The 22,692-nt window shown below is 40.8% G+C and overlaps 2 protein-coding genes across 7 annotated transcripts in view; one reads left to right on the plus strand and one right to left on the minus strand.

The window, feature by feature from the left end:
• Nucleotides 1–1,170: 1,170 nt before the first annotated feature.
• Nucleotides 1,171–5,178, plus strand: LOC147152975 (parapinopsin-like). The gene is made up of 5 exons (XM_086054846.1): nucleotides 1,171–1,529; nucleotides 3,188–3,278; nucleotides 3,351–3,588; nucleotides 3,662–3,904; nucleotides 3,979–5,178. The coding sequence occupies exons 1-5, from the start codon at nucleotides 1,199–1,201 to the stop codon at nucleotides 4,096–4,098; spliced, it is 1,023 nt and encodes a 340-aa protein (XP_085910972.1). The 5' UTR covers nucleotides 1,171–1,198; the 3' UTR covers nucleotides 4,099–5,178.
• A 104-nt stretch (nucleotides 5,179–5,282) lies between these two features.
• Nucleotides 5,283–22,692, minus strand: part of LOC147152976 (cyclin-dependent kinase 17-like) — a 42,651-nt gene continuing 25,241 nt past the window's right edge. For 4 of the 6 annotated variants that reach the window (XM_086054339.1, XM_086054579.1, XM_086054493.1 and 1 more), the window contains 14 exons: nucleotides 19,921–20,046; nucleotides 14,541–14,597; nucleotides 14,335–14,449; nucleotides 14,153–14,247; nucleotides 13,995–14,057; nucleotides 13,794–13,917; nucleotides 12,980–13,100; nucleotides 11,404–11,501; nucleotides 11,118–11,223; nucleotides 10,304–10,346; nucleotides 10,107–10,197; nucleotides 9,641–9,718; nucleotides 8,836–8,957; nucleotides 5,283–7,745 (listed from right to left, as the gene is read on the minus strand). In XM_086054339.1, the coding sequence (XP_085910465.1) occupies nucleotides 8,854–8,957; nucleotides 9,641–9,718; nucleotides 10,107–10,197; nucleotides 10,304–10,346; nucleotides 11,118–11,223; nucleotides 11,404–11,501; nucleotides 12,980–13,100; nucleotides 13,794–13,917; nucleotides 13,995–14,057; nucleotides 14,153–14,247; nucleotides 14,335–14,449; nucleotides 14,541–14,597; nucleotides 19,921–20,046 (1,221 nt within the window). In that variant the 3' untranslated portion in view covers nucleotides 5,283–7,745; nucleotides 8,836–8,853. The remainder of the gene's footprint in view (nucleotides 7,746–8,835; nucleotides 8,958–9,640; nucleotides 9,719–10,106; nucleotides 10,198–10,303; nucleotides 10,347–11,117; nucleotides 11,224–11,403; nucleotides 11,502–12,979; nucleotides 13,101–13,793; nucleotides 13,918–13,994; nucleotides 14,058–14,152; nucleotides 14,248–14,334; nucleotides 14,450–14,540; nucleotides 14,598–19,920; nucleotides 20,047–22,692) is intronic. The other 2 variants (XM_086054419.1, XM_086054651.1) reach the window with 1 other exon arrangement.

Genomic DNA, 22,692 nt, shown 5'->3' on the forward strand with positions numbered 1-22,692 from the left:
TCATAATCCCTTTGCTCATGAACTGATAAACAAAATACATGCTAGGTCCGTCTCTTTTGGTCATTGGATGTTAAGTTTGAAATAAGATATTAAAAATTGAAAAGCGATTCGTTATTTGATTTTCGTTTTCATATCAAAATACCAAAATTAAAATACAGCTTGATTTTCCTAGTTTGGTGTCTGGAACGAGTAAGAAAAAGTCTAGGAAATGTTTTATGTTACTTTTTTAATTCTGTAACGAAAATAGAATATATCAGGAGACACAAATCGAAATACGGCACATATATTGGTTTTAGATTCCGGTAGTTGTCACCCGAAAGCATTTCTCCTCGTGACCAGGAGATGGCGACATCGTGGGGCATGAAGACGATATCGTGAACTGTAATGTAACCTGGAGAAAATTATTGGTATCCTCTGTTAAAGAAATAATAATAATAATAATAATAATAATAATAATAATAATAATTATAATAATAATAATAATAATAACAATAATAATGATAATTACCATTATTATTATTATTATTATTATTATTTTCATGTTAAATAAACGTTTATCATTGGTTAATCATTAAAAAATAAAAAATAAAATAAAACATATCCATTGTCTAATTATGTTCGTGTCCCCCATGTCAGCCAGTTCGGATATAAATATTTGGTATTCATCCGTTCAACATCACACTCAGTAACTCAGTTTGTCAGTAAATCGAGACTATAAGTATTCATACCTTTTTGCCATTCTAGTTTTGTGGAGTGCCGTGAGAATTTTTTGTTAAATTTTAAAATGAGTGCCTTGGCTCAGTTAAGGTTGGGAAACACTACTCTAAACCCATGTCGTGTATGTGACCCTGCTATCACACACACACAATCATGGAAAGTGCAGTCTTAAAGGATATTAGGTAGAATTATTGTCCTCACAATCCTGATCTGCGGATTTGGTAGGAAGGAACTAAATATCATGATCTGGATCTGCTATCCGTGGGTTCATTTCGAGAGTCGGTTCTTCTGTTCTCTTTTGTACTGCAATCACCATCCTTTTTTTTTTTTTTTTTTAGTTAGCAAATCTGCTCTTTTGACTATTGGACATTTTGAATTTGTTCAGAGAGTTTTGCAGTAGGCAATTGGCTGCTAATGTCAAACATTTTAACATAGCAGCTAAAAGTCCCTCTGCTTGAGCATATTTCACCTAAATTAAAAAATGGAGCACCTCGGCCTTCGTGGAAACTTGTCTTTCTCTGGAACAGCGGCCGACACAGAGGTCCTCTCTCGGCCTGGCTACACCAAACTGGCCGTTCTCATGGGTGTCTTCTCTATTTTGGGGATCATTCTCAACGTCCTGGTGATTGTGGTGACAGTGAGACACAAGCAGCTGAGGCAGCCACTCAGCTACGCTCTGGTCAGCCTGGCTGTATGTGACCTGGGCTGTGCTGTTTTTGGAGGGCTGCCCACCACAGTGACCACCGCCATGGGATACTTCAGCCTTGGACGAGTGGGCTGCATTTTAGAAGGCTTTACCGTGGCCTTTTTTGGTGAGTCTTTCTACTGGATGGCTGTGTTCGTGAGCGCGTGTGCAAGTGTGAGTGTGTTTATGTCTGAGGAAATAATCATAATAGGTATGCGAAAGCAGGCTTCCATAAGATATTAAATAGTTATTGTGATTGCTTCATTTTCTGCACCGCACTATTCTCACATGCTGGATTTCCAACTTTGAACTTTTGCGTGGCCGACCTCTGAGGCTGTTGCGCAGCTGCTTATACGAAAATGAAGCACTCAAACGGACCACAACGTCGAGCTGAATCTGTGGCTTGACAGCATTAGCGTTCGCCCTGCTACAGCTGCATGAACAGCGGGCGACAGCAACGCAGAGGTCCGGGAAGAGCTGCAGTGGTGCTAGCCATGGGAGTTAGTGGAAGGGAGCTGTCAGAACATGCCTGCCGATAGAGTCAAGCAAAAGTTAAATGTCGCGAAATGTCCGAAAACTGTAACCAATCACCAACAAAAATTCATAAGCACATTCCACTTCAGCCTGTAAAAATATAAAAACAATCATCACAATATTCTTGATTTTGTTGAGCTGATTTGTTTTTCTTGTAGGAGCTCACATTTAATGTCAATAAAATCCCAAATATGGCGATTGGTCACCGTTTTCAGACACTATGTGACATCAGAATGTGACAAAACAAGCCAGAAACACTAATACAGTGCTTGCCTCCTTACTTCACTGACTAGTCGGTCTGATGTGTCAATCAGGTAGTCTCCTCCCGATTTGAGGCCATTACAATTTGTGCAGAAATTTGTTACAAAAAAAACAACCTTGAATCATTTTATTTCAGGGGGGTGAATTTTAGTGCTGCAATAATTTTTACATACAGACCTATTAATAAGTGCCAATGTTGAGCACAATCAAGTGTCACTTTAAGAGAAGGTTGTGCTTTCTAGCCTTATTTCTTATTTATTTTTCATGTTTAATGCCAGTTATAGGCACACTGGTAAATATGCATATCTAGTATGTGATCATATATTCACTGCAGTTATACATGTTTACTTGATGAGCTTGTAGATTATCATAATTGTTTTCTTTCAAAGCTTCTACGCATAGCAAGAATTCGACTCTTTTGATTAAACATTGACTTACAAGTAGTTGAATGGGACTTTTGTCATGACCCTTCTCTGTATCGTTTTTACTGGCACTAAGCAACTTTGAGGAGGATGGGAGCGGCCCCGGCATACAAAAAAAATACAAATGCCCTGAATTACTTTACGGCATACTCACTTCCTCCTTTCACTATAAGGACGGAGGTCCATTCGAACGTCTATGCACTATGGTGTCATGGCAGAAGCCCAAAAACAAACAAAAAAAACTAAAGTATTGTTTGAATAAAGTTAGATTCATTACCTCATCGCTATTCATCTTTCACACAGCCAGGATGTAATTCAGTCCAACTTGCAGGCCAGCAAGAGCTCAGGATTTCACGACACTACGCGCTGGGGCGCCTGGGAAATGTGGTTGACTTTTGTCAAAACACTACCGCTTTTGTCCACGTCACCGCCATAATCAACAAAAACTGATATATGACACAGTGTTGCTTTAACAGACTTATATCTTTGCTATATTTAATGCCACTGCTACAGACACATTGTAATTATAGTCAAACTAATTTGACTTCATTCCACCTTCCCCTCACAGGTATAGCAAGTCTGTGTACGATCGGAGTCATTTCTGTGGAGCGCTACATAGTAGTGTGCTATCCTATGGGTGCCGCCCTCTTCCAAACCAGGTAAGAATTGTTATTATTTCAAAATAAATCAGCTAGATCAGTGAGTGATCAACCTTGACTGCTTCTTCTCAGGCATGCAATAGCTGGCGTGGTGCTGTCTTGGGTGTGGTCCTTTGTGTGGAACACTCCACCCTTGTTTGGTTGGGGGAGCTTTGAGCTGGAGGGCATCAAAACCTCCTGCGCCCCCAACTGGTACAGCCGGGATGTAGGCAATATGTCATACATAGTCATGTACTTTTCACTCTGCTTTGCCGTGCCCTTTTCCATCATTATGGTGTCTTACCTGCGGCTCCTGTGGACCCTTCGGCAGGTGAGAATTGGAGAATGATGCTTTTTGTTAAGCGTTCTGATATGATCACATGTCTGCATGTTGGATGTCCAAGGTGACCAAGCTCCAGGTGTCCGAAGCTAGCAGCACACACCGTGTGGAAGTGCAAGTGGCCCGTATGGTTGTCGCCATGGTGCTGGCCTTCCTGGTGACCTGGTTGCCGTATGCTAGCATGGCCCTGGCTGTCATCATAGATTCCACGCTAAAAATTGACCCTCTAATTGCAACCATACCTGTCTACTTTGCAAAAAGCAGCACTGTTTGCAACCCCATCATTTACGTTTTCATGAACAGACAGGTAAAGAATCAGGAGTCACATTCACAAGAATACGAAATGAACTAACTTCACCGCGTGTTATTTTTTTCTTCCAGTTCCGAACATATGCTGTTCCAACGATTCTGTGTGGCTGGAACCCCTGGGACTCAGAAGCACAGATATCTGAGGTTGATACAACCGTTGCTAGTGCTCACAACAAACAAATGGATCTCTGAAAAGAATTACACACTCACCAGACGTAATATTAGGTAGGCCTACACGAGGACAGCCTAATGAGAGCCACTTTAGAGCTTCTCCAGACTCTTAAGTGTAAAATAACAATGCACCAATTTGATTTTCACTGTAAGAGGGGTAATTTTTTTCAACAATCATTTATTATCGTTGTTATTTGCGGTGATGTACAACTGCAATGCATCATGATAAACTACTCCTGGTTTTGGCCAATGCAAACTGTCAGCAGAGTAAAATCCTGTGGATATACAAAGTCAATAGCCCCCTGTTCAAATGGCATAAAAAATGAGACTATGATAAATCCTTTCAACAGACGATAACAGCATCTAAATGTTTTATGGTCCGATGAAACCAAAGCTGAACTTTTTGCCCATTATTCCAAAAGTATGTTCGACATAAATGCAACAGGGCCTTAGACAAGGTGGAACCAGTTATGAACAATTGGAAGTAGCAATCTTCATGCCTGTGATAGAAAGGTGAAAAAAAAGTAAGGAAAAGCCTGGTTAACCAATGGCACTTTAAATGGTGGCAGGTGTGTGCTGATTCCCGTTTAACATGAGTTTAAATGTCATTGGTTAACTCTGAAAACAGCCAATTTTAAGAGGGTGGGCATACTTGTGCAACCAAATTATTTTTATATTTTTTTTCAACCCTCTTCAAAAGTACACTACAGATTGCAGTTACATTAACGGTAGAACGCGTTTTGAAGTGATGGATCTTGGTCTCATTTTTTAATGCCAGAGGGTGTGTAGAATTTTTTTTTTTAATCTTCAGTATGTATACTACTAAAACAGACTTTTGTAACTCACCATGGAGACTTTGTGAATTCTGCATGTTGTTATAAAAGAAGAAATTGATTTCAGTGATTTTGTGACAGGGCTGCCTGTCACGTCAATTGTGATTTTTGTAATGTAGGCCTATGTGTTCTCTTTCCTGGAAATTGGATCTGTACATTTCTTTTTCAATTTACTGTGGTGATAAAAGAGATTTCCTCACCTTAGAAAATGTTTTCCACAAAGAAATTCTATGTATTCTGTGTGTGGTGCTCATTATCAGATATGAACTTGAACCACATTATCAGCTATTAACTTGGGCCACAGCCACAGATATAATTCACAATATTTGAGTGTCACATTTTCTGCGTCAAAAGACATCCAACAACACAAGCTAATAACACAACTTTTATTTTGAACTTGGTGTACACATCTCTTTTTCTCCTTGACGAACCACTCTGCACAACCAGACCTTCATCACCTTATTACCACCATTATGGCTTTCGCTGGAATAACACCCCTGAAATAATCTAGGTGTATTTTGCGACCCTTTAGGAAGTGCCAACCTTTTTTAAACAAGTTTGCATGTTAAACAGCAAAAACTTCAACCTCCTTGTCGCTTCCTCTGTCAAGCCTCAATTTAATCATTCACAATCACCCCTCTGAAGAATCATTGTCACCCTATTACACCCTACCTTGGCTTTTTATTGATTACAGAAATATTGCTATGACTTTCATTAAAGAAACACAAAAAGGGAAGAATGTGAATAGCTGTATCAAACCTATACACTTCTCTATATATACAAAGTGAGCGATCGTCTATGTACATGCTACATACTGCCACACACTAAGTCGAGGAGTGGTCCTGACTCGGCACAGGCCTGGGATCAGGTCTCAGTCCAAACTGATCCGAGGTCGGCGCCAGAGGACGGCGACACTCCAATCTATAGCCATAATCCAACTCAGCGATACAGTACATGTTGACACGTAAGTTTACTGGTGTGAAACGGTTGTGTGCTTGGAAGTTTGCGGCAGCTAGAAATGCAAAACAACATTGTGTCAAGAGTGCTTCAAGGCCCGCTAACTACCCGGTGATCTGCTTCTACAGACCGCTACTGCGCTGGACGCACTAAAGTTAGCATCTGGTCCCGAAGCACCGCATCACTTTGTTGTTTAATCCTATGTTTAATGATATCGTCGGGGACAATGCGATGCTTGGTGCGATGATGATTAGCTCACATGCCATGCAAACATTGGACTCATCTGGTGACATTTCTTTTCCAGCACTTTCACATACCATCTGAAAACATGGGCGCGTGGAACACACAAGCATGCTTCATGATTTAGAATACACGCACTAGGTAGTCTCATTGGAGTCTAAATAACAGAGAAGGGGGAACACAAAGAACTGGCGCATCAATGCGGAAAGATACTTCATAATAAAGCCTTGCGAGGGGGATTTCAGGGCAACATATTCTGCTCTAACAGGGATTCACAGAGGTTCAGCCGCCACCTTGCAGCAACCACAACACGACACAAGCAAGTAAGTCCTGAGCTCAAGGAATGTGCAACACGTCCCCAGCCAGTCGCCAACTATTACAGCGGGAGCACAGCAAAGACTGAGAAATACCATTTGTTGGAAATACCATTGCTTCTGAGAAGTACAAAGTAAGATCTTATATACAAATAGGAATAAAATCAAGTGTAAAAATAGACACTGCACATGGAGCTGGTCTTGGAGAGGAATGGGGGTGTTGAATCATCGACTGGCGATCCAGAGGTAAAATTAGGTGCAAAGAACAGTTCAACAACAATGCCTGTAATATCACACACAATAAGTTGTGAGTCAAGGCAAAGGGGGCATCTAAGGATAAGCAGGTGAGGACTTGTACACTTTCTATAACTCGTTGTCCTTACAAGTTGTTGACTGGAGCTTTACAGTGTCCAGGATTGTATAGTGACCTAATATTTTCAACGATTAGATTTTTTATTTTTTTTTGGTTTATCATTTTAGAGTCATCATCACTCTTCTATCAGAGGCGTACTTAAAACCCAACTATGTCAGATGAGGTAAAGTACAGTATTGACAGTGTCCCTGACCTCTAGCGGACAGTAAGGTGCTAAAGTTCATCCGTGTAAACTCCGCTAATGCACACATCGGACTTTCAAGTGAAACAAAAGCAGTAATGTTAGTGTGTGCACAAAAGTAAGAGGCGTAGAGCTAGAGAATGAAGCTAGTGTGTGTGTGTGTGTGTGTGTGTATGTGTTACAGATCATATAATAAAGGGCCAAGGTGAGGTGCAATATTTTGGGTTTGGATTGAGGCTGAGGCATTTCATGAGAAAAGAGAACAGCTCAGTCTTGTTTATCTACAGCAACGGTCCAGATGAGTGGGAAGAGACTGAAGAATAGTAAGGAAGTTCATTTTTTAATCAGGCCCACTGTCACTCCTGCGCCTTCTTCACAGTTCAAGTTCTGTTCCGGCCCACATCAACACTGCCCTCATCTGGAGAGCAGCGGTAATAGCAGCAAGGAGAATCACAAACTCTCCCACTTTCCTCTTTTGTGGTCGCACACATTTTGAAGAGTCCTTTTTTTTTTCTGTCTTCAGGGGAGCGCGTTATTCTGTATGTCTGTCACGTATGAATTCGTCAGTCCCAGATTTGTTCATGGTTCTTGGTGGACATGTGAATCGTTTTCTTCTTCGAGTGAGAATGTGTCGCTCCTTCAGTGCGAGTGGTGTGATCGCAGAATGTTTGTGTCTGATAGGACTGCTCCTCCGGGCATGGACCTCCTCACTTCTGGGGACATCCGACACCACTAGAACAACACACTCTGCCGTCTGCCCTTCCCCTGAGCTGAGAGACAGACACAGACAAACATGTTGGGAAAATGCGCATACTTCACACCAAGACCACGGGAAATACAGCCACTGGACATGGAAGGGTTATAATACCAGCATGTGATCAAGCACATTTTATTCCCACAGCATTTCTGGCATTAGCTAGCAGAAATGCCTTCACTAAATATGAAGGTTCGATAAGATTTTGGCTGCAAGTATTAATTTGGGGTATTGGCTACGATTTTGGCATATGAGGCCCACAGGCAAATTTGTCTGTTCAGGGGACAGCTTCATCTTAAATGGAACTAAAGGTTGACTGCTGATAAGCTTCGGAAAATACATCGATTTTCATGTTGGGGAATAAAAATGATGCGAAGATTAACAATTCACAAAAAAATCAAATATCGGAGCAAACCAATTGCTAATGTCATGATGATTAATGAGGCTTTGCCAAAATTGTACCAGAAAATTGTCCAAAAAAAAACAACTAGATTAAACATATATGATTAATAGCTGTTAGATTTCTTTACTGTTATTGATCACAATACAGAAAAGCCCATGTAAATACTCACCAGTATCAAGCCAAACACTGCAACAAAACCAACACTATATCCATGCTACTAATGAAAAAGACACACCACTTCAGGCCCTTACTTACAGACTCAACAAAAAGACTACATCTCTCACTGGAGAAACCTAAAGAGGACTACAAATAAAACAAATCAAAAGACTCCCCATTAGAACCCTTTCTTTTATCAATACATTGTTGTTCCTTTCATTCCTGACAGAAAGGTTGGCAGCAGGTTTTCTCTAAGAAAAAGAGGATGATGGGCTAAGTGAACATTGAGATGTGGGTGCCAGATGTGAAAATGTGAGGAAAAGCTGGAGCCAAACGGGAAAGAAAAGACAATCGTAAGGAGTCGTGAGTCTCCTGCAAGGAAGGATGAGAGATTCATTTTTCTATCTGATTAACTAGGACACACACACAGAATGTGGCATCGCAACAAAGAGCGTGGGGAGAGCAAAAAGGGGCAAAGTGACAGTCAAATGGGGGGAAAAAAGAAAAGGAAACATGACAGAGACAGAGTGAAAGAGACCGTATTTACCAGAATGGTAGCGGCCACTCAGCCAGTGGAAGTGGAGGAGAGATTGTGACTCTGAGGCCTGGGATTGGCTGCTTCTCTCTGGAAGTACTGCGAGGGCGCGGAGCCTAGCTTATGGGCCATCGCTTTTTAGGGTGAGGAGTCGGGCATAAAGAAGTATGTGGAGTAGGGAGCACAAGGGAGACAGAAAATATTTAGGAAAAGATGAACATTGCGATAGAAGAGTGAATGGGTTCAGAGACAGAGAAAGGGGACCCTGTTTAAGGACAAAACCGCAGAGACAGAAAGAAAGAGACAAACATACACACACACTGTGAATTTGCTGGTTCGGTTGAGTGCGGGTTAAAGTTCTTGATCGAGATTTGCACTCAAACCTGTTCGACCTCCACTGCAAATTATATTTACAAACCTACACTAGTCTGTAATAAATCTACAAACAACTTTAGCCCAACACAACTAATATTAAAAGGGAAAGTGGCTATTTGTAAATACATTAGAGGTTCGTAAAGGCCAACTAGAAGAGCTTGTCAGCTTCTTATCTGACTCTTTCCTTTTCTTCAACCTGAAGTGCAACATCTCAGCCATGTCTTGCGGGAGCCGCTGTTCATATCATTGATAAGGAAAAATGAACGTGATGTGAGGCTAGGACATAGCGCTCGGAAAGTATGACCACATAGCAGCATGAGAGACAACATAAAACAAAGAGGGAGAGAGAAAAAAAGAGAAGAGGGAGCCTGTCCGTTTTATTCCCACTAAGATATCCTCACTGTTTGTCTTGTCTTTGAGTTTCCCATCTCAAGGGACTTACTTGACTCCGGGTAGACTGAGGATCTCTTCCCTGGGTCTTTCTGGAGCTGAATGCCTTTTATGGAGAAGATTGATGCAGCTGTAAACAAAAGACAGGAGGTGAGATGGTGCAAAGAGTGCAAGTTGGAGCAGGACTTGTTACTAACAAGAAAATGAAGCTTCATGAAGCGCTTGTGATCATTTTTTGACTCCTCTAGATGGCAGTCTTGGTTTAAAGATTGCCTTGATCTAAAGATTGCCCAAGAGCACCATCTAGAGGAGTCAAAAATATCACAAGTGCTTCATGAAGCTTCATTTGTTGATATTTTTGACGCCTCTAGATGGTGCTCTTGGTTTAAAGATAAAGGCAATCTTTAAATAAAGAAAATCTTTAAACCAAGAGCACCATCTAGAGGAGTCAAAAATATCACAAGTGCTTCATGACGCTTCATTTTCCCATCACTACTCGTAAGTAGTAGTTGACTCACTGTCAGCCAGGGTTTGAACCTGCTCGCCCAGAGTTCTGAAATACGCATGACGGAGAGCATCCTCGGCCGACACACGCTTTTTTGCTTCGAACTAGAATCACACAGAAAGCGATGAGAGGTTTAAGGGTCGTGGTTTGTCGGTGTACTTTTCCGAACCTTGATCACTTGTACAGTATACAGTATAATATGTTGCTTACCTGAAGAAGCACTGAGAGCAAGTCATGACCATCGTTGTCTATCCTGCATGCCAGCAAAGAACACAGAGGAGAGGTCGCTGAGTTCAAAGTCTTATTCTGTGGTGCATCACTAATGTGGAGGAACTAGCTCACTGCACACTTCATGGAACTGCATAATTCAGTCACTTGACATTATTATTTCTATGGGATCACGCTCAGAGCCGTTTCTAATATTTTGGCCCGCTCATGTTGCACTACAAGGCAGTTTTGGCGGGATCTTATATGTACGTAGAGAAGAAACCAGTGAAAAATCATGTGAGCATAAAACATTGTAACTTATTACATCTAAGGCCCGGGACACACAAAGATAATTGGGCGTTTTTTGTCCCCATCAAAGACGACAAAGGGCAGACAATTTTATAAGATTATCCAATGAGATTATTTTGTGGTCTGAGGTACCAGTATATTAAGTGTGAATTTGACCTGATAATAGGGTCCAAAACGGGTCGTGCTGGCAATCTTAAATATCAGTCATGTTCAATATTTACGACCAAAAATCTTTGCATCTTCACACGTGAAGATTTTTTTCAAAGCTGACTACTTTTGAGTTATGGCTCTGTGAACTGTGACATGGAACGGCAATCAAGAAATACTGAGTTATTCTTATTTTTTGTGAGATTATGCGAGATCGGTGATGGAACAGACTCTTTGTGCGTGGTGTTCTGTCTTGAGATTATCAGAGCACACCACACACATTAAGACCTCAAACTGTTGCGATGGTATTATACTACGTATTCATTTTATGATTCCTCTACTTGTGAGTGCGCGCACATACCTGGGAGCGTGGTTCACAAGCGGCTCCGCTTTGTATTTGGGAAAATTATATGTCTTAAACTCTTCACCGGTGCTGATGCCAGGCCATGTCTCTTCTGTGGGGGTGCCTGGGCAAGTTGACAGTTTAGTTTATTAACCAGTTGTAAGTCAACACAAAGTCAACAGTAGCATAAAATGTATTTACTTGGGCAAAAATAGGTAGACCCTACAGTTTTATCAAACATGCGGGTATGAGGCAAATAAAATAAAGAATTTCCTGCACTGGGAAGCCATTTGTATAGTCTCACCGAGGATACGGAATATGAGGTGAAGTTCGTCCTCCACAGTGGATCCGGGGAAGAGAGGCCTGCCTGTGATCATTTCATAAAAGATGCAGCCCACACCCCTGCATAGTGACACACACAAACCATATCTATCAACCTTTTCTGAGGTCTTCCTTGAGTTCTCTAGTCTGGCAGCTCTTCTGCCAATATACCCACTACCGACCCACTGAATGTATCCAAACTAGGGCTGCCATGATTAATCGACTAATCACGACGACGTCGACGATCAAAATCGTCGACAATTAATTTTAAACGTCGACGCGTTGTCATTTATATATCTATTTATTTGCCACATTTTTCTTTTTCGAGACTTGCCGCGTCTCGCTCTTCTCCCGCTGGCTGTTTTCCTATCTGCAACGCACATGCGCAACGGTGGTAATCCGGGTGATGTAAACAGAAGCATTGTGGGTAAAGTAGTGTAAGCCTTACACCGTAAGAGCTAATTCGTGTAATATACTATGTTATAGTGCAAAAAAAAAAAAGGTCTTCCTTTTTTTTGTCACAGGCGCATACCACATTTTGATTGTGTAGATCAATTTAATACTTTTAAATTATGCATACTAGCGAAAAGAATAACAAAACCTTTTTGATAAAGTTTAAATTAACACAAAATTAAAAACCAATACATGTTTATTTTAGTTTTCTTTAGCACAGAGCATTTGCCCAATTTACTCCGCTGATTTCACTACCTTCCGTTACGAAAAAAAAAAGTCTTGGTGCCCAAGAAGAGTGAAATATGTATACAAGTACTTCTTTTTCTATTCATAGATAATTTCACTGTATTAGTGCAACTCTGCATAGTGTATAGTTTTGGTTCAATTTTAAAACGCACTAAAGAATTACAGCTAAAAATTTTAAGGCTAGAGTATCGCCATCAATTTAAGTTTCTCCTTTATTTATAAACATGTCAGAAATGATGGCTTAAATTGCAAAGTTTAATACAAGTTGAATGTACTATCATCTTGTCTTCAGGATTAGTTTGTACATAAAGAATTTAAGATGTAAGCGAATGACGCTTATTATAAGAGCAGCAGCTTGTGCGATTTGCCGCGATTTATATATTATCCGATTAGTCGACTAATCGCGACTACTTTTAGTGATTAGTCGACTAGCAAAATAATCGTTTATGGCAGCCCAAGTCCAAACCATCCAAGTCTGCACTAACTTTGTCTCCAAAGCATCTTACCCTTCAGACTGCCCTTCATTTTTAAAATTTTAAAACAGATAATTGTGCATTTGACATTTTGATTGGTCATATTTAGTATGACATTCTTGTAAATTCAGTGGTAAGATGCGAGTTTGTGAGTGGTGCTTAACAGCCACAACATTTTTGAGATAATGATGATGGCACCAATTCATCCAGGTGCCCCCCTGGGTACCAAAATGTCAAGACTAGTGTTAACTCGATTTTTAGCATCCAAATAAGAAAGCGGCATACAGAGTGAGTCAAACACTATGGAGATTTAAATTCCATGTTGATGCCACTAACATTAGATTTACATACCTAAATATGAAGGACAGTCTGCGTGTGTTTACTCACCACATGTCTATGGGCGTAGAGTACTCAGTGGAGCCGAGAAGCACATCTGGAGGTCGGTACCACAATGTCACTACTTCATTTGAGTAGGTCTTTGTGGGGACAGACTTGGCCCGGGCCAAACCTTAATTAAAGAGGGGAAAGTAGCACAGAATAATGGAAACATTCACTTTGTTGACTCTGCACAAGAAATGTTTCATTTGATTCATATTCTAACATATTGTCAACAGATGTGCAATCATGTATGTTAGGTTAATCAAACTCTCTAAACTGCTAGTCGATATGAATGGGAATGGTTGTCTTTATGCGTCAGTCTTGTGATTGATGTGATAATTCCAGGATGTTCCCTGCCTCAGTCAGACAGTTGGGGAACAGTGCCCCTGTGATCCTGAACAGTTTGAATCGAAGAGAAAATGGATATTTTGACTGGCGTGTTGGAAAACATGTCATAATGAATTAACACCACCAGAAGGCAGAAGTGAGTGAATTGTTTTCTTTTCACCACTACGTGGCAATGTAGTAGTGAAATGGCAATACAGTATATTCGAGATGAACAATAACACACCTAAAAAAATTATATTGGAGTACAGTAACCAATTTGTGGTTTGTGATAATAAGAGTATGTTCTGTGATGATAGTTTGTGGTATATTTACAGTCCAAACTATTAGGCAATTCTAAACATTTGTAGGAGGCGCCAATTACTTGGGCTCAGTCCCGGCCCCCATCGAATAGCGCGGGATCACCGTTACAAAGTATATTGAAGTCGTATAAGAGGAGTTTGTTTTTTTTCAACGTTCTAGTAAAGTCGGACTGTACCAAAGTCTGCAAGTTTCAGTTCTCCTTTCTCGTTGATGAGTAGGTTCTGGGGTTTAAGGTCCCTGTGCAGAACCTTCCTACGATGGCAGTATGCGAGGCCTCTCAACAGCTGGAATAAGAAGATCTGGAGAGGAGGTAGGAGGAATATAATCCCATTCAGCATGACAATTCTCCCCAGCGCTGACCAACCAGATGACATACCTTGACATTGTGTACACTCATGATGCTCCCACAGTCGTCCATGTACTGCTTCAGATCTTTTTCCTGATAAGACAATGCAGCGTTGACATTTAGATTTGTAAGACACATAACATTAGAATGACAAAATACGTACGCAGTGCACACACACACACTCTCACCAGATACTCAAACACGAGTGTCAGGCACTTGTCAGTGTGGATAATGTCATGGAGAGTGACAATATTGGCGTGCTTCAAGTCTTTCAGTAGAGACACTGCAAGGAGGAGACAAAGAGAGCGTCAGTCAAACCCAGATAACAAACTCAGCTGAAAAAGCAAAGCTGCTGGCGGTGGTGTCAAACCTTCTCTGATGGCTGTGCAAGGTGCACCCTCTTCGTGCTCCAGTCGGATCTCTTTCAGAGCCACTAAGTTGTCTGTTAGCTTGCTTCGCCCCTTAAAAACTGTAGCATATGTTCCCTGGCCAAAATATGCAAAAGTACACTGAATCCCCTAGAAGGAATATTGACAATTATACAGCAATAGGTTTGGGCAATAATTCTCATCTCACCTCCCCTAATTTGTCCAGTTTGATGTAGGTCTCAAGTTTCCCGAAGCCAATTTCAGACTAAAAGAGAAGACATTTAGGAAAATGAATAAATGTAAAATGTAAATAAATGCCAACAATGTCTTTTTTTTTTTTTTTACTAGATAATTGTGGAAAATGAATTTGTCCGTAGCAATTTCTGAAAGATACATTTGAATGTTTAAGTTAAGGTCTCCCAAAAAACACTGATGTTCTCTTTTATATTGCGGGTGTAGTAGTAAGTAACCTTTTTTAAATTCATGATACGTATTGTATCCCAGTTGATGCCTTGCTCAAGGGCACCTCGACAGTGGCCACGAAGCAGACGAGCATCGCTCCAAAAGTTATGCTGCTTGTTTCATGTGTTTTCTGTGCTCAAGCATCAGCTTGATTTCTCCAACACTCTCAGTGTGTTACTGGCCTCTTTCACCTGAACATAAGCTGACACATTTCAAAACACAAATACAAGCAGTCAATGGTCGGTTGCCAGCGCCTGAGGCAACTCGAGTGTAACTGCCCCATAAGCAACGGACCTGGAGCATGCGTCTCATCTACCCGTTCACGTTTAAGCCCTTTGGGGCACCTGACATCAAGCTTATGTTTGGAAATCTGATGTTTCGTTTTGGATAGAGTTTTTAGAGACAAAATGGCTTCAAGATGTGTATTGCCACTCCCAGTTGAAGTTTCCTATCAAACTAAACATGAAACTGAGAGAATGTTGCCGTGCACTTTAAACAGACACACAACTTTGCCTTCTGCTATCTTAATGCTAACACACAATGCAAAATACCACACACACACAAATGTAACAAGACCCTAAGGCACATTTTCTAATCCCCTGTGAAAAATGAGCAAAATTACAGCAGATTCTACGGAGTCTTTTACTGCAGTTGTGAAAATCGTCCTTTGTGTCTTAATGACTGTAATATACCCCCAAACCCAATGGGTGGCCAAATTACACATTCCAGAAGGAGTAGCAATTAATTAATCATGATGTTTAATTCTTCACCCTCTACTTATGTTATTACTTCATTTTTTTTTAATAAATTACAATATCGTAGAGTGCTATTTTCCTTATTAAAAAGTAACTTTTTTTTGAGGGGGGGCTGGAATGAATTCAGGACATTTTCATTCATTTCAATGGGGAAAGATGATTTGAGATACACGTTTTGGGTTATGAGCACGGTCAACGAACGAATTAAACTTGTAGCTCAAGGCACCACTGTGTTGTTCCTCCCAAAAAAGAACACCTCCCCGCCTGATGTGCGGTAAATGGCAAGTTGCAAACGACTGTATTCAAAGGATGAATGAGTAAGTGAATTTGTGATAATATCCTGTTAAAATGCAATTTTCTAAATGTAAACGTACGCCATGAAAACATGGTCGGAGAGCATGTCTTCTGGTTTTGAGGTAATGAATAATAGACGGCTGCAACTGTCACGCTGCGATACCCACGGGCCTGCCAGCGTTTACCCCACTCACCCTCATCTCTCTGTCAGTTTCTGTCAAGGCCGTTTCAGGCAAGTTTTTATCATCTGGGTCCTTCTACACTGACACACGGCTCAGTGTTGATGCTAATAGCAATATTGGGGCACACTCGCACCGACGAGGGTGGAGAGGGCTCTCCAGTGACAAAAAGTTGGCCGATGAAAGATGATTTCTTCAAAGGTGTGTCTTAAAGACTACTTTGCATGTGTATGTATAAGCCAAACACATAAACTGTAGTACATTATTGCCAATGCGGCCAACACCAGCTGCAGCATATAGTGGGAAGCAGCATCCTGCTGCTTGTCCATTTCTATCTGCTGTTGCTCATCTCACGCGAGCCGACACGGGCTGTTCTCCGATCAGACATTTTTCCATTTTCTGTATTTCAGTGCACACCTGTGTGTGCGGGACTGCATAACGGTCTGACGAGTGCATTTCACTTCCCCAGCTCTGGTGGCAGCTCTACACGTTTTAGCAAATTAGGAGCAACATAAAACCAAGCGAAACAATGAAGCGTAGTGTGTGCTGGGAAGAGAGTCCATTACCAGATCGTGCCTTCATTTATGCAGTACAGTAGAAAGGGTTTCGCTGTGTGCAGCTGATAAAGTGCAACGGGGGAAGGGGGTTTAGAGTTTAGAAGAGTGCTTGCCAAGAAAAGAGGTGGCCCACTTTGAATAAAAATTGGCTATGAGATGTTATCAGCGATATGGTTTGAGATAAAAAACAAAACAAAAAACAAACAACAAACACTTCAAACAGTGTCGCCCACATTCTTCACTGGACTGTTGTGAATAATTGATTACGAAAGGCAACAAGCATCTAAGAAATCTGATATCAACCACCTTTGCTTGAATTACAGAGGAGATAGATCTGATTACGGTTTCAAACAGGCACATATGTTACGTGACACCTGACACTTGCTGGTGGTTTTGGTAACAAAGAACAAGCGCACTCAAAAGCCCATGGGCCATTACCATTTGTGTGCTTGCCATTTCTGGGCTTACATTTACTGATCACAAACGTGGCTGGGCAAGCACACTAACTCATTTTTAATGTGATCTGTAACAGCTGAATAAAAAACAATCGTGCCTCAACAAAGAAACTGACTACTTTTAATAAAACATGCACTGAGCAATGTGAGCATGTTGAGAAAGTAAGAAATACACACAGCAGTGCAAAATTGTCTGGTAAAAGAGCACAAGTTACAACTGAGTTCAGACAAACTATCGCTACTTTTAAAATCATCCTTTCTTCCATAAAGAGGGAGTTTGCCATTGAATAAAAATAAAATAATGTTATATTTGTTAAATCTTTCAGTATGAACTAACAGTAGGGCTGTTCGATTTTGGCTAACAAGAAGATCACGATTATTTTCTCTCAAACACGATTTTACGATTACGATTACTTTGTAAAATAAAAAATAAGTATTTTGAATGTTTTTTATTTCTACTTAATTTCTATTTGACTTAATACACACAGAGCAATCCATTGGGATTAACAGCATTTTACTTACACAATAGATTTCAGATCTGTTCTTAATTAAACCGATAATGAAAGAAGAAAGTGCATATACCATCTGAAACGAAATCATCAACATGAGAGGAGGTAGACAGTCAAGTCTGTAAATCAAACAGTCTGTCAGCAAGTCATTTTGCCAACCAGCCAGTGACTAGCCTTTCACCTTTCTTTCTGGTCTTACTTAAACATAAAACAAAGATTAGTGGAAAACTGTAACTCAATAATAAAGTGCACTGTCAATCTTAAAGTACGGATGCAGAGTCCGGCTGGACCAGAGGTCCGTTGTGGAGGAGAAAAAAATGGACGACTTTCAGGCGTTGAGTTACTTGCTCACGGGCTGTATTGTACATGCGGAGCCCACACTACACTACAGATCTATATTTGCCCGATTTATTAACTAAACGCTCACTTGCCTGAGCAAATAGCAGAATCGCCGGTAGCCATGAATGTTGTCGTTGTGGTTGTTTCGGACTGCGCGCTCGTGGGAGGAGGAGGAAATGCAGAGGAACCTACGGTGGCTTTGATACACCAAAAATAAAAAAATCGAACGTGCCGATTTGAACGTTTTTAAAATCGTTTTATCCAGAAAATTCGGTTACGGTTCAAAATCGCTTAATCGAGCAGCCCTACCTAACAGTAATACATAATCTTCAAGGAACCACCGCGTCTGAGAAAAACAACCAATCCGAGACAGGAGGGATGACTGATGAAGTGTCAATCATTTGGTGTGCATTTGCGGATGCACCCACCTTTTTTTTAAATTTCAGGCAAATTGATGCTTTCCAAATCTTCTATTACAGACTAAAAAAGTTGTTATGCAGCGGTGTACTTATAACAATTCTATACACAAATGAGACTATTTATACTTGTGGTGGGGAGTTGGTTGTGTGTGAAATTTTTTCTTCTTCCTAGGGGCATATAACATAAAAATATAATTGAGAAGCCGTGTGCTAAACTGCTACCTTGAACTTTAGGAGCTTAGCTGAAACTGTGACTAACTACCCACCTCAAGAAAATAAAAAGCCCATCCCTTGTTTGCCAACAACAGGGCATATAATAAGATCAGCAAACAGAAGCAACAACGTAGGATTAATTGATGATCAAAGGAGGTGCCTTTCAGAGGCGGAGCAGAAACGATGCAGAGTTAGCATCATTTCTACTTGACAGTTACATTTATCACCTCTTTTTGAGCAAATTAAAAAATAAAACTTCAAACCAGTAACATTCCGTGTTCATGACACCAATGTATGTGGGATTAGTGAGGTGAGCCTACTTTCAAATCTTGCTAGCATTTTTAACACAGCAAACTCCTCTTTAATGAAGTCTGCTTTCATCCCTCCTTGCATCTTTGCCTCTATCGTCCTTTTTCTTTTCCTCTCCTAAAGGTGCCCTTGTGTTTAAGCCAAGCCGGCGGGGATGGCACATCGGCTGAATAATTGATCCTCCCGTTACATCACGTATAAACATCAGCCTGACATAAGTCAAAGTCGTTCAAGAGCGCATGTCTTTGACGCTGTTAAACGTCTCATAGATGCATCAGCGTGCCACCTTCTTCTCATCCCCGGTAAACCTCCCGTCTTCCTTGCAAAGCTCGCTTCAAAGATCCTTTCCTTTCATCTCAGTGAGGCTCCAGCAAAATAGCTGCGTCATTAAAGCGCTTCAAGTAAGGAGCCGGCGGCAGGCAACTGGCCTTGCTCGACAAAACAGTAACGGCATAATGGATGGTGGGGCACCAAACATTTATACTTTGTCAGAGAATATCATGGCTGTTTTTGTTACGTAAAATGTAAATCAGGATGATGAGCAGGGAGATGATTCTGTTCACATGCGAATGAATGGAAGGAAGGACTGTGTCTCCGACAGCGACGAAAAAGGGCGAGTGAAAGAGCAGCATTAATTCAGTAGCAGCACAATGTGGCAAAAAGGGATACTCTGCATATTCATTAATATTTTCCAATTCCTCCCCATCCACCGTCTCTCTGTAGCTGTAAAGCAAACACCTCCTCTCACAACCCCCCTCCCAACCCACTTCCTCCCCATTCTTACCCATAATGCTCTTGGCCTGGATACGTAATACTCATTCATCCCCTATTGTTAACTGTAAGCCATTAAATCAGTGGGAATTTAAAATGAGTGTATCTCCATGTATTTGCAGCGTGTTAACCATTTTAGCGGTACACAGAGCATAATAAATAGTACAAAAAAAATTTTTTTAAAATTTTTTAAAAATCAACATTTGGTCATGGATGCGCCTGAGCATACATGCACAGCAGACCCAAATAATTATGCAGCTGCCTAGCACACGGACGTAGAGATGTAAGCGCACACACATACACACACACTCACGCTCAGTACTGACCAATGAAGCGCGTCGTAGCCTGCGGCTCATGGGCTTGTCAAAGGGCGGGCTGTTCATGGCAAACTTCTCTAAGTAGCCCTCCGGTAGCCTGATATCAGCTGGGAGAGACAGACGTTTGTTTATGTCCTGAAACACAGAGAGAACGCAAGACAGACAGCATGTTGTGAGTGTACCATACAACAATCAACATACAACAAAAGAAGATATGTTTCTCAAGTGGGTGAGTCAAAGGGAAAAAAAACAGCTCATTTTCACAGATAACATAAGCAGTGATTATTTTATAACTTAGGGTATTGCATTGCCCTACACAGGACATTTGGCTTCTTTTCAGCTTTATGGAGTACTCGTTCGAAAACATTTTAAATCTTGACAATTAGTGAAGAACTTCAAAATTGTTTTGAGAATTCTACGTTCATGGTTTATTATGGTTAAAGCTGCCATAAAACAGCAGCTCTGAATAAATAAGATGGAAGGGAGCAAAATAATGAACAGCAAGAATAATACATTTAATGTTGGTATGAAGGGAGCCATTTAAAAATTATTTAATTTGTTCTGAGACCACACTTGGAACTCAAAACACAATTATCTCTAATCGTTTCCCCCCCATGAAATCAATGGAAATGCCATTAATCGATTGCAGACTTGCAGCAAGCTTTTTTTGAAGGCTGATAATGAACCTGAACATTTGAATCAGGTGTGTTGGAGGAGGGAAACATTCAAAACAGACTGGATAGGGACTCTCGAGGACCGGACTTAGGAACCCCTGCTCTTATGGTTGTATATATCTCGATGGGAAAAGTATCAAACTTTTACACATTGTGACAACGGAGCTCAGCACTGCCACCTGCTGGCTCCACCGTGCACTTTCACTCGCTTTTCTGGCCACATTCATTAAATGCATAAGTCATACTGTTGAATGTCAGTGTGTGCAGTACATGTACATATACATATATATATACATATATATATATACATATATATACATATATATATACATATATATATATATACATATATATATATATATATATATATATATATATATATATATATATATATACATATATATACATATATATATATGTGCCTGTGCATGATTATTTTCTGTACATATGGTGTTGCTCCACCATTTGTGTTCAAATATCCGTTACTCAAAGAGCAACACCCATGGAATTTGTTAGCCTCTCTGTGGTGATTTGAATTGTTTGTTAGCATTGAGCTAAACAGACTTTTATACGGCAAAGCTAAACAAAATATAAACATGGAATAGAGCACTTGTATCTCAGATCTGTGCTGGCAAGTCAAAGCAAAACAAAATGTCTCGTTTCTCGAAAAACGTGTGCTTGTATCTCAAGGCAGAATGATGACATTTATAAAACAGAAGCTGCAGTTCTCTGTGATAACATGACCGCTTCAGTAGCTTATATACCGTAAACTTGTGTGCAAGTTGCCTCCAAATGATGCCATGCTGTTGATTATTCACATCAACACACATTGTATGCTGGCATTGTTTGCAAGCACACATTTGGCTGGGGCGCCTTACTGCTCGCTAATGTTGTCATGAAAGCCAGCGAAGTGAAAGCGACAGCTGAGCGTAGAGTGGCCTCAAAGCGGCCTTGGAAGGCTCCGGGCCCAGTGCATTGTGGTTGTTGGAGGATTCATACAATTTCAGCTCCCTTTGATCTATTTCATTATCTAGAATTGTTATGAAAAGATCCGAGTGTGCATCCTCACTTGTTGGTCGACTTGCAGCAGCTCAATAAAATCAGTGCCACAGGTACCATCATCTTTTATGAATAGCTGCAAACAAATCCATTTTAATGGCATTCATGTGTCACAATAAAAGACGTTGGGACTAATTTTCCAAGTACGCTTTTGGCGCAGTGACAAAGTTCCAGACCTCATCTGGAACACATCTGTCTGGTCTCTTTGTGGGTTTCCTCTCACCATCACTTTTCTCCCCTGCTAAGGGGAGAAGGCTTCTGTGTTCAAATCTGATTAGAAACCGGATGAACCATTCTGACTGAGCATTGAAATGACACGCATCGTACATGATATATTTCATTTCGTTGTGTTTGCTTATACTGTATTTTCGTACGTATGCAGTGCAACACATCTAGGGTGAATATTTTAACCCAATAAGTACATTAACTGGCTCAGAGGAAAATCTGTATGAAGCCAGTTTCCCACAGTGTACAACTCCTATGCGGTATAAATGTAGGATGTGTGAACCTGTTAGGTGCTGATCACACGTTTCCATGGCAGCGGGGCTGGCTGGCTGGCATAGTCCCAGCAGCCTCACGGTGTTCGTGGCCGTATTTAATAATGGTATTATACGTGTGTTTGAATGTGAACATTAGCAGGAATGTCTGTGTGTGTGCAGGAAGATGAAAGATCAAAGGGTGTGTAGCTTTTGCTTACTGACTAGCATAATTACGGGCCGAGTATAACCACCACACACCCTTAGCAAATAGACTCCCATGCTGCGACAACATCAGGCAATGTTCGGCGGACTAAATCCGAACACAGGAGGAACAAACGAGCCGTAAACACATCCGCTGACAGGCTTTGACCTGAGTGAATCACACAGTTTAAAAGCGGCCAAACACTGAGCGTAAACAAACAAACGCATGACTGTGACATAAGCATCCCTGGAAATACTCTTCAGATACAATACTCTTCAGATACACAAAGTGCTTTGAATTGCAGCAAATAAGGCCACGTAATTGTCCTAAAAGAGTAAAAAAAAATGGACACGGGCTCACAAAGAAC

The sequence above is a fragment of the Filicampus tigris genome, chromosome 1, assembly GCF_054856515.1.
Source record: "Filicampus tigris isolate MCC_2025a chromosome 1, RoL_Ftig_1.0, whole genome shotgun sequence".
Classification (NCBI taxonomy): domain Eukaryota; kingdom Metazoa; phylum Chordata; class Actinopteri; order Syngnathiformes; family Syngnathidae; genus Filicampus; species Filicampus tigris.

What these genes read in the sequence shown, in the direction of transcription:
- LOC147152975 (XM_086054846.1), top strand. Translation starts at nt 1,199, where the DNA reads ATGGAGCACCTCGGCCTTCGTGGAAACTTGTCTTTCTCTGGAACAGCG. An exon ending in GCCGCCCTCTTCCAAACCAG is followed by an intron (nt 3,279 to 3,350) that starts GTAAGAATTGTT and finishes GCTTCTTCTCAG; the next exon opens with GCATGCAATAGCTGGCGTGG. An exon ending in ACGTTTTCATGAACAGACAG is followed by an intron (nt 3,905 to 3,978) that starts GTAAAGAATCAG and finishes TTTTTCTTCCAG; the next exon opens with TTCCGAACATATGCTGTTCC.